Source organism: Scyliorhinus torazame, chromosome 11 (genome assembly GCF_047496885.1).
Source record: "Scyliorhinus torazame isolate Kashiwa2021f chromosome 11, sScyTor2.1, whole genome shotgun sequence".
NCBI lineage: Eukaryota > Metazoa > Chordata > Chondrichthyes > Carcharhiniformes > Scyliorhinidae > Scyliorhinus > Scyliorhinus torazame.
In genome coordinates, this window is record NC_092717.1 from 127,915,894 (window position 1) to 127,928,090 (window position 12,197).

Below are 12,197 nucleotides of genomic sequence, written 5' to 3' on the forward strand. Positions count from 1 at the left end.
CGCCAGCACCACCCCCCCCCCCCCCCCCCCCCCCTCCCCCCCGACTCCTCACTCCTGCTCCAGGAAAACCCTCCTAATCCGCCCACACAAACCCAGAGTATTACCGCATTCACCTTTTTGAAAATCGACTTTGGGACTAAGATAGGGAGGTTTTGAAACACAAACAGAAACCTTGGCAGCACAGTCATAATGTCCCCGATACTAACCAATGGGTCTGAAATATACAGCAGCAGGTCGTCCGCAGACAGCGAGACCCTGTGCTTGGTGCCCCCCTGCACAATCCCTCTCCAGTCTCTCGACGCCCTAAGCGCCATCGCCAGTGGCTCTATCACTAAAGTAAAGAGCAACAGGGAGAGCGGACACCCCTGTCTCCTCAGGTGTGCGAACGAAAGTGACCATTTGACCGGCCCATTCAGCTTCCTCACGTTCCGCCTGACCAGCCCCTCTCCTGCTGATCAACCATATCCCTTTTTGGGCCAGCTCCCCGGCCCGCGTCAGTCGACCCTCCAGGCCCACCCTCGGATGTCCACCATCATCGATCCTTTCCCAACTGTGCCACATCAACCAAACCCTTGTCAGCAATCCTCCCCCCACACTTAAACAAGACATCAGCCCCATTCCCCCTCCTGCGCCTACCTCCTGACAACCCCTTACTTCACTCCCATTAACTAGCCCGCTCAGCTAGCATGGCGGCCCCTGCCCAAGGCCTCTAACTTCCCTGGTACCCCCAATTCCCCTTCCCTCCATCCATACCCCTCTATAGAGCAATAAAAACTACACACGCCCTCGACGTTCCGCCATGAAAAGCCTGCCGTCCAGGAAGCCCGTCATCAAAAACTCTTTGAAGAAAAATCTTTTCAGAAACAAACACATGCTCAAACCCCTCTAAAATTCTATGTCATCACTCTCCTCCCATTCCATTGACCCTTATGAACTCCATCGCCTCTTCTGGCATGCCGAAATAGTACTCCCGCATCTGGTAAGTCACCCAGAGGTGGGCCGGGCACAGTACTCTGAACTTTATCCCCTTTTTAAAGAGGGCAGCCTTGACCTAGTTAAACCTGGCCCTCCTCTTCACCAGTTCTCCTCCCGGGTCCTTGTACACCCTCAGCTCGTTCCTTTCCCATGTGTAGTTCCTAGTTTGCCTCGCCCATTGGAGAATCTTCCCCTTATCCAGAAAGCGGTGGAACTGCACCACCATCGCCCTGGCAGCATATCCGCCTGCGGCCTCATCAGCGCCCTGTGTGCTCGGTCGACCTCCAGAGGCCGGTCAAAGCCCCCCCCCCCCCCGCCCCATCAGCTTCTCCAACATTTTGGCCACGTGGGTACCAACTTGAATCACAACAGTTCATCTGATTTGTGCACACCCAGAGCTCGGAAGCCAGTTTTGGGATTTTGACCCAGTGACAGTGATGAACAGTGATGTGTTCCAAGTCTGGATGGTGTGTAGCGTGGAAGAGAACTTGCAGGTTTTGGTTTTTCCAAATGTTGGCTGTCCTTGTCCTTTTCGGTGGTAAACGTCATGGGTTTGAAAGGTGCACTTTAAGGAACCTTGGTGGTTGCTGCATTGCATGTTGCAGAGCAGTGGTGTCCAACCGGCATGCTGTGTCACACTGATATGCCATGAAGGTCAAAATTATTAATGCTTGTATGTTTTTATGAAATCCAACTAACTTTCATCTCCAGCTCCGAGGTCGGCATTTACAAGCCCAGATGAACTTTGGGCCTCCCATGCGTGCACCAGGCAGGAACAGGCTGCAAATGCGCGCTTCTATTCTTTCTTTAATATACATTTAGAGTACCCAATTCACTTTTTCCAATTAGGGCCAATTTAGCATGGCCAATCCACCTACCCTGCACATCTTTGGGTTGTGGGGGGGGAAACCCACGCAAACATGGGGAGAATGTCCACAAGGACAGTGCTCCGGAGCCGGGATCGAAACTGGGACCTCGGCGCCATGAGGTGGCAGTGCTAACCGCTGCGTCACCATGCTGCCGCGCGCTTCTATTCTTGATGGTTGTCAGGTTAGCACACATGCATGGGAGGCCACAGGTTCATTGGACCTTCGAGGTGCCAAGCTTAGAGCTGAAGACAATGGTCCCATGTACCTGTACAAAGAGCAAAATCTCTAAAAGGATGCAAAAATCCAGGGGCAAGCGAAGGGACAGGGTGTGCTGTCAAACATGGAAGAGAGGACCAGGAAAAATAAACTGAAACCAATTGCAATTTTTGATGGGGAAACACTTTAAATTGTGTACACTATCCAGAAAAAACATTTGGCAGGCAACTGCTGATAAGATTTTTATTGTAAACTGCTTAAGTAATGAAAACTGTATTAGATGGTGGCTTCATCTATTTTGAGGAGGTTTTAGAGATAAATGGCTTTTACTAGAGGACAGTTCAGTTGGATAAATTAGGAACTGTGCCTCAAAATCTTTTTATTGTATGAAGGTGAGCCATGACATAAAAAAGGTTGAGAACTACATTTAAGGTGGTATTAGGGGTGTCAATCAAACAAACTGCTATGCCCTGGATGGTGCTGAGCTTCTTGAGTGTTGTTGCAATTCCACAGAGCATACCCGAGTAAGTGAAAAGTATTCCATCACACTCCTGACTTGTGCCTTTTAGATTGTGGGAAGGCTTTGGGGAGTTAGGAGTTGAGTTACTCGCCAAAGAACACCCAGTCTCTGACCTGCCCTTGCAGCTACAATGTGTATATGGCTGGAACAGCTAACCTTCTGATCAAGAGCAATACCCAGTATGTTCATAGTTGGGGATTCAGTGATGGGAATTCTGCTAAACGTCTCGGGGAAATCGTTGGACTTTTGTTGCCTGGTACTTGTGTGATGCAAATGTACCTTGTAGCTTATCAGCTCAAGCCTGTGATGATTGGGTGGCACGTGGCACAGTGGTTAGCACTGTAGCCTACGGCGCTGAGGACCCAGGTTTGAATCCCGGCCCTGGGTCACTGTCCGTGTGAAGTTTGCACATTCTCCCCATGTTTGTGTGGGTTTCACCCCCACAACCCAATGATGTGCAGGGAAGGTGCATTGGCCACGCTAAATTGCCCCTTAATTGGAAAAAAATAATTGGGTACTCTAAATTTTTTTTAAAAACCTATGATGATCTCCAGGGGTCTTAGTCTGTATTTAGTCTTTTACAGGATGTGAGTGTCACTGGCTGACTCAGAATTTATTGTCCATCCCTAATTGCTCTTGAGAAGGCGATTGTGAGACACCATCTTGAACAGCTGCAGTCCATGTGGTGTAGGTACACCCACAATGTTGTCAGGAAGGGAGTTCCAGTATCCTGATCCAGCAACACGGAAGGAACAGCGATGTAATTCCAATTCTGGATGGTGAGTGGTTTGGAGGGGAACTTGCAGCTGGTGGTGTTCTCATGTATTTGCAGCCCTTGTCCTTTGCTGGAAGTTGAGGTCCTGGGTCTGGAATGTGCTGTTGAAGGAGCTTTGGTGAATTGTTGTAGTGCAGCTTGTAGATGGTACACACTGTGCGTTGGTGGTGGAGAGAGTGAATGTTTGAGCTGATGGATGGTGTGCCAATCAAGCGGGCTGGTTTGTCCTGGATGATGTTGAGCTTCTTGAGTGTTGTTGGAGCTGCACTCATCCAGGCAAATGAAGAGTATTCCATTGCACTCCTGACATGTGCGTTGCAGATGATGATCTGGCAAATCCGGAGGTGAGTTACTTGGTGCAGAACTCCTGGCTTCTGACCTGCATTTTAGTCACAGTGTTTATATGGCTAGTCCCGTTCAGTTTCTGGTCAATGATATCCCAAAGGATGTTGATAGTGTGGGATTTAGCGATGCTAATATCATTGAATGCCACATAAGAACATAAGAACTAGAAGCAGGAGTAGGCCATCTGGCCCCTCGAGCCTGCTCCACCATTCAATGAGATCATGGCTGATCTTTTGTGGACTCAGCTCCACGTTCCGGCCCGAACACCATAACCCTTAATCCCTGTATTCTTAAAAAACTATCTATCTTTATCGAATTGTGCACATGGATGCACAATCTTGAGTTGCTAGATCTATTCAAAGTCTATCCCATTTAGCACACTGGGAATGCCACCCAACACAATGGATTGTATCCTCAATATGAAGGTCGAACTTTGTCTCCAAAAGGACTGTACTGATACTGTGTTGGACAGACGTATCTGTGACAAGCAGGTTGATAAGGGTGATGTTAAGTATGTTTTCGCTCATGTTGGTTCCCTCACCACCTGTCGCAGTCCCAGTTTAGCAGGTCTGTCCTTTAGGAATTGGCAAACTCAGTCAGTAGCAGAGCTACTGAGCCACTCTTGCTGATGGACATTGAAGTCCCCCACCCAGAGTACATTCTGCACCTTTGCCACGCTCAGTGCTTCTGCCAATTATTCAACATCGGGGAGTACTGATTCATCAGCTGAGAGGCACATTAGGTAATAATCAGCAGGAGGTTTCCTTGCTCATGTTTGATCTGATGCCAAGAGACTACATAGGGTCCACAGTGAATCGTAAGGATTTTCAAGCCAACTTCTGCCCAGCTGCGTACCACTGTGCCGCCAGCTCTGCGGGGTCTGTCCTGATGGGACAGGACAAGCCCAGGGATGGTGATGGTGTTGGCTGGGACATTAGGTGGAATTGACCATTCCCTGTAACTGGCATGAGTCATGGCAGGTGGGCGTAGACAATCACCCAGGTTCTGCAAAGTCAGTTTCCCAATGGCAGGAATCAACAGTGGGAACAAATGTGGCGGATCACCATTGCTGCCAAAGGCCATCGGGAAGCCCTTCTGCTTTTGCTGAACCCAGTCTAACAGTTATGTTCTTTCGGACTCAACCAGCTCGACCAGTAATGGAGCGACTGAATCCCTCTCAGTGATGAACATTGAAGTCCCCTCACCCAGAGTACATTCTGTGGCCATGCCATCCTCTGTGTTTCTTCCCAACACGATTCATCAGCTGAGGGGCTGTGGTAGGTGGTAATCAGCTGGAGGTTTCCTTGTCCATGTTTATGTAACCTGATGCCTTGAGATTCATGGGGTCTGGAGTCAGTGTTGAGGACTTACAGGGTAACTTTCTCCTGATTATATATCACTGTGCTACCACCTCTGATGCATCTGTCTTCTCCCTGGGGCAGGATATGCACAGGGATGGTGATGGTGGTGTCTGGAACATTGTCTGTGTGATTCTGTGAGAGTGCTTATGTCAAGCTGCTGCTAGGCTAGTCTATGGGACAACTCTACTAATTTTTGCACAATCCTCCAAATCTCAGTAACGAGGGCTTTGCAGGGTCGACAGTAATTTAACTATGCCTCGGTCGATGCCAGAAAGTGCTTGGTATTAATGAGGCAGTTACAGCATGAATGCAGAAGTGGTTAAAGGCCATAAATCAAAGTGTTGTGCTAAATACTAGATCTAATACCACAGGGGATTACATAGTGATATTTCGAGGGGTCATCATTAAGACCACTGCTCTTTTTGATGGGATGGAGGGCACAATTTCAAAGTTTGTCAATGACAAAAAACTTGGAAGCGCCGTGAAGATTTAGGAGGGTAGCAGCAGTCTTCAGGAGTCTTTGGTATGTGCTGAAATGGTAAAACAAAGATTTAAGGCAAAGGGAAATATGAACTGATGCATTTTGGAAGCAAGGATGAGGAGAGGAAATATAAACTAAATGGTACAATTTTAAAGAGGTTGACATGCACAAATCTTTAAAGGTTCAGAATGAGAGTTGGTAAAGTTGTTAAAAAGAGAACATATGAACGTTTAAAAACAAGGATGTTATGCTGAACCTTTATAAATTCTTGGTCATGGTTAGCTAGTGTTTGGTGTCCAATTCTAGACAGTGCTGTTTCAGAAGGTTTTGGATAGGTGCAGAGGAGATTTATTGGAATGGTACCAGAGATTGGGGGTGGGATTCGCTGACCCCGGACCGGGTCAGAGAATCGCCGGGCTGGGCGCGATTCACGCAAAGCCACCCCGATGCCGGTCCACCGATTCTCCGGTCACCAGAGAATCGGCGACATTGGCGCCAGCGCGGTCGGCGCAGTGCCGGTCGGGGGCTGCTCTACGCACCTCCCACCCCGGCGATTCTCTGCGTGGGATGGGCCGAGTGGCCGCCGAGATAGGCCGAGTCTCGCCGCCGCCATTCACATGTGGTCTTACTCAGTGGGACCTCGCCGTCCATCCTGCCGGGGGCAGCCTGGTGGGGGGGAGGGGGTTCCGACCCCACGGCCAACCGATCGGCGGGCTGGCCTCTCCTGGCAGGGGCCACTTTTACTCCGCGCTGGGCCCCTTTAGCTCTATACCATGTTGCTGCCGGTGCGGAGAAGGAAACTAGTGCGCATGCACGAGCTCGCACCGGTCACAGCGCGCATGCACAAATTCGTCCAGCCGCAGCGCGCATGCGCAGACCCGCGGCGCCCGTTTGACACCGGTATTGGCAGCTGGAGCTGCGTGAGTCGCTCCAGTGCTGTGCTTGCGCAGAGACTATGGAATAACAATTCTCTGTTGTCTTAGTAACAAGCCATTTGCTACACTTAGCTCTGATCGTATATTATGATACTTGGAGCATGAAACTTTCGGCCATCCATTGTTGAGATTATGTATCATCATTTGCAGAGCTTCATCTTTTTCTGTTTCTGCAACAATCTGACACTGATGGTGTCTTTGTGATCATATCCACATCCTCTCCCATGGAATTGCCATCTAGTGCTGCTGTAGCTCTCGATAGCGTATCTGCTTCTACAATGTGCTTGCCCGGTGTATAGATCAATTCAAAGTCATACCTCTGAAGTTTCATCATCATCTTTTGAATGCAAGGTGACATCTCACTAAGATTTTTCTTGACGATGGCTACCAACGATCAGTCTCTACAATGAAAGTAGGTAGACCATACACGTAACTGCGGAATTTCTCTAATCCGTTGACTAATCCTCAACATTCTTTTTCAATTTGAGCATAGTGACACTCAGACTCTTGTCATTGATCTGGAAGCAGATGCTACTGGTTTCCAATCACTACCATTTTCCTGTTTCATCGAAACTGCACCTAAACCATCCTTCGATGCATCTGTCGAAATCTTGGCGTTCTTGGTCGGGTCGAAGAATGTTAGAACTGGAGTTGTCGTTAGAGCTGTTTTCAATGTGATCCACTCTTGTTCATGTTTGTCTGTCCAAGTGAAGCTATTCACTGTTTTTTAGAACTTCTCTAGGACACGCTGTCTTCGCTGAGAGGTTTGGAATAAATTTACCAATACAATTAATCATGCCTAGCACTCTCTGTACTGCCTTTTTATCTGTAGGTTGAGGCATATTCATAATGGTTTGCATTTTCATGTCATCAGGCTTTATTCCTTGAGCAGACAACCTATCTCCTAGGAATGTTATTTCCTTCACACCAAACTGACATTTGGCCTTGTTAAGATATAGCCCATTTTTCTTGACATTCTGCAATACTCTTATTAGCCTGGTCATTGTGTTCCTCTTGTGTGGAATCCCAAATGATGATGTCATCGACATATACTCGCAACACCCTGAATGCCTTCAACAATATGTTGCTCTGTGGAAAATTTCTGACGCTGAGATTCTGCCTAAGGGCATACGAAGAAAGCAATAATTACCAAACGGAGTATTGAATGTACAATACTTAGTACACTCTTCATCTAACTTGAGTTGCCAGAATCCCTGTGAAGCATCAAGTTTGCTGAAATATGTTGCACCAGCTGATCTCACTTTTGATCTCCTCTCGCTCAGGTATCGGATAGTGTTCCCTTTTTATGTTTGCATTGAGGTCTTTAGGATCCATGCACATCCTGAGATCATTATTTCATTTTTTTATCACAGACCATCAAATTGACCCAATCTGTCTGCGCTTCGATCTTTTAGATCACACCAAGATGTGTCATTCTGTCTAATTCAGCTTTCAGACAGTCATGTAAGGGTGTTGGAACTCTTCTCAGAGCATGTATCACTGATTGAGCATTACTTTTGAGTTGAATCTTGTAGGTGAAAGGCAAAGCACCAAAATCCTGAAAATCTTCTGGAAAAGTCTGCACAATGGACTCCACCAATCCACTGGGTGTGTGCAGTGCACAGTCAGTGCTATACACTCTTTTTACCAGTTCCAGTGCTTCACACGCTTCAATGCCTAGCAGCGACTCGTGGGGTGAGATTCTCCAACCCCCCGCCGGGTCGGAGAATCGCCGGGGGCTGGCGTGAATCCCGCCCCCGCCGGTTGCCGAAGTCTCCGGCACCAGATATTCAGCGGGGGCGGGAATCGCGCCGCGCCGGTTGGCGGGCCCCCCCGCTCGATTCTCCGTCCCGGATGGGCCGAAGTCCCGCCGCTAAAATGCCTGTCCCGCCGGCGTAAATTAAACCACCTACCTTACCGGCGGGACAAGGCGACGCGGGCGGGCTCCGGGGTCCTGGGGGGGGTGCGGGGCGATCTGGCCCCGGGGGGTGCCCCCACGGTGGCCTAGCCCGTGATCGGTGCCAACCGATCCGCGGGCGGGCTTGTGCCGTGGGGGCACTCTTTCCCTTCCGCCTCCGCCACGGTCTCCACCATGGCGGACGCGGAAGAGACTCCCTCCACTGCGCATGCGCGGGAATGCCGTCAGCGGCCGCTGACGCTCCCGCGCATGTGCTGCCCGGAGATGTCATTTCCGCGCCAGCTGGCGGGGCACCAAAGGCCTTTTCCGCCAGCTGGCGGGGCGGAAATTCGTCCGGCGCCGACCTAGCCCCTCAAGGTTGGGGCTCGGCCCACAAAGATGCGGAGCATTCCGCACCTTTGGGGCGGCGCGATGCCCGTCTGGTTTGCGCCGTTTTGGGCGCCAGTCGGCGGACATCGCGCCATTTCCGGAGAATTTCGCCCGTGTTCTTTAACTACTATGGAGGATTTGTCTTTGTGAACTTTATCTTTTACTTGGACTTCAAGGTCACACATGCCTAATGTGTCATTTTCTGACCATTCTCGTCCTTTAAGAAGACTGGCTTGTTTAATATTCTGTGTTTAAATTTCATAGCTTCAATATCACTGATGCTGATGAGATTCACGCTCGCTCCTATGTCCAGTTACAATTGATGAGTGATTTATTTATCAACAGAACTGTCCAGTTATCTTTTGTTGCTGTTGCAATATCATTTTTATAACTTTTTGTTTCTATAGGCATCATTTTACTCTGTTTGGCTTCGCTGGCCCTGTCTTCATTTGAGACTACATCGATGAAAAATGTGTCCTCTAAGTTAATATCATCAATAGTATTGATGGACTTTTCCAGATTAACTTTCTTGTTTGTGAAACATTGTTTGGCAAAATGCTTTTTACCTTTGTGCTCCGTGCAAAGTTTTACATATGCTGGACATTGCCTCGGTAGGTGCCTGTTTGCACATCTTTTACATGTAATGGCTGCTTCTGGCAAGTGTTTAAAATGGCCACCAATGCTCAGACCACGTTATACCTTCGAGTGCATCACAACATCAATGGCGTCGGCATCGCTCCTGATTATTGCACCAAAACTCTGTGCATTCAATGTGTTTATTGTCATAATATACACCAGTATATCATGGTGCAGCCACACACACTGATGGACACACAGTGGGACCAATCAACACACACAACACCGCAGTCAATCACCAGTTAGAGCACACACACTATAAAGACAGGGGGCATCAGAGATCCCGCTCATTCGAGCTGCAGCTTCCTAGTAGGACAGAGCTCACAGCCTGCAGCACTGACATTCACCATGTGCTGAGTGCATCGACTGGTTAGGACAAGGCAAAGGTCTTTAGTTAAAACTAATATCGTGTTAACCCACAGTGAGAGTATGTTAAACAGTTAATGACTCAATAAAATAGTGTTGCACTAGTTCAAGTGTTGGTGACCTGTATGTGTTCCACGGATCCAGAGCGCATTTATATGCTGTGCAGCTAATTCACTCGCATGGCAAATCTTGATTGCGTCTTCTAACTGAAGCCCATTCTCCTGTATCATTATTAATTCCGAAGACAGTCTGATCTTGAATCATCAAGGATTTTAACGTCGTGAAGTTACAAGTTTGTGCTTTCAACTTGAGGTCGGTAAGAAAGCTATCAAAGGACTCGCCCGTCTTCTGCATGCGCATTCTAAATATGTACCGCTCAAAAGTTTCATTCTTTTTCGGTGTACAATGCTCATCGAACTTCTTAATGATGACACCGAAGCTTTCACTATCTTCCTCCCATTCAAAAAAATGTGTTGTAAATCTCTATCGCCTGGGGGCCTGCTACAGTTAGCAATAATGCTATTTTTTATTCATCTGGCTGCGCTTATAATCTAATGATGCCGCATACAGTGTGAACTGTTGCTTAAATGCATGCTAATTGCCATCCACATTACCAGTTACTCGAACATACTGAGGCGTTTTCAAACTTTGCATCTTCTTCTTTCACCGGTTTAGCATTCTGAGAGATTTATTTCGATGTTCCCCATTTGTTTTCTTTGTATGACCGTTTCCGAATTTGAAGACTGTGGGCAGGATTCTCCGTTTCTGAGACTAAAGGTGGGATTCTCCGTTTGACGACGCCAAAATTGCAACACGTGAATGGGCGGAATAGCTTCCGACGCAAAAATCGCGGTGAGTGTCAGTTTGACGCCAAATCGGGATGCTCCGGCACCCCGGAAATGGTGTAAATGCGCCGCTCGCCGCGCGGGGCTAAAGTACAGTAGGCATATCATTAGTGGGTCTGACACCCTGGGCGGGATTCTCTCAGCCCCAGGCTGGGCCGGAGAATCGCGCGACTCCGCCCCGACGCTGGTCAGCCGATTCTCTGGAGAGTGGAGAATTGGCACCATTGGCGCTGGCGCAGTCGGCATGGCGCCGGTTGGGGGCCGCTCTACACGGCCCCCCCCCCGGGCGATTCACCGCCCAAGATGGGCCGAGCGGTTGTAAAAAAAATCCAAGTCCCGCCGGCGCCATCCACGTGTGCTCTCACCCGGCGGGATCTCAGCATGCACCTCGGGGCGGCCTGGCGGGGTGGGAGGAGGGATCCGATCCGGGGGGGGCCTCCGCTGGAGCCTGGCCCGCGATCGGGGCCTACCGATCGGCTGGCCGGCCTCTCGGGCTGGAGACCTCTTTTGTTCCGCGCCATCCCCTGTAGCCCTACGCCATGTTGCGTCAGGGCCGGCGCGGGAAGGGAGACATTGCGCATGCGCGCGTTGGCGTCGGTTCCACTGCGCATGCGCAGAACAGCGGCGCCCATCTGTCGTGCTGGCCCCCTGTAGGGGTCAGAATCGCTGCTCCTGAGGGCATATTGACGCCATCGAGAAACGCGACGGTGTTCATGACGCCGTCAACACTTTGCCTCAGGATCAGAGAATCCTGCCCACAATTCTCCGGGGCTTCCGAGATTCAGCGCCTCCGATGGGCTGAGTTCCCGACGGCATCATTCACTTGTGGTTTTAAAAATCATGAACCTGGCTGAGGTTGCTGAGCGAGAGAGAGGAGGTAGGAAATGGCGTGGAGTGATTGTGGGCTGCCGGCCCGGACACCGGCCGTGCTGGCTGCGGTGGGGGGGGGGTCCCCTTCCCGGGCCGGGGGAAGGGAGGTGGCAGGCAAAGCAGGTGGAGTGCCCCCCCACAGGACTGGGGTGGTGCCCACGCACTGACCTCCATTATGGCGGCCATCTTGCTGCGCACCCACTGACCACCCACCCCTGCCCTTGGTTCTACACAGTGACACCGGCCATTTGGGTGCGCACACCACCGCACCCCACCTCCCCGCCACAGCATGGCCCCTCCCACCCCCAAACACCCCACCCAACCGGCACCCACCCACCGGGGGACCACCCAGGGCCACACACATGGCAGCCCCCAGTGAGGGCAGTGCCAGCCAACGGTACCCCTGGCAGCAGGGTGGGCGCCAGGACCGGGGGCACCGTTAGGGCCGGAAACCGACGGGGCAGGGGTGTGGGGTTGAGGGAAGGACATGCCAAGGTTGAGCTCACAGTGCCAACCAGGGCCACCGTGTAGACCATCAAATTTGGTTGTGCACGGGAGTATGCGCTATGCTAACATGTTGGACTTCCACTCCCTGCAGACAATGGCATTTAGCCATCAACCAGCAATGCTGGCTGCCGTGGTGATGGTTGGAGCTCTGCAAGATGCCCTGTGGCCGCGTGAGCGGGAGCAGCTCGAAGAAGTGGGGGAAGCTATAG

At 50.4% G+C, this 12,197-nt stretch overlaps 1 protein-coding gene across 1 annotated transcript in view; it reads right to left on the bottom strand.

Annotated features, from left to right (window-relative positions):
* Positions 1-6,814, bottom strand: part of LOC140385940 (lipoxygenase homology domain-containing protein 1-like) — a 52,468-nt gene extending 45,654 nt beyond the window's left edge. Inside the window, exon 1 of the mRNA XM_072468592.1 lies at positions 6,663-6,814. Coding sequence (XP_072324693.1) covers positions 6,663-6,814 — 152 coding nt within the window. The remainder of the gene's footprint in view (positions 1-6,662) is intronic.
* Between the last annotated feature and the right edge of the window lie 5,383 nt (positions 6,815-12,197).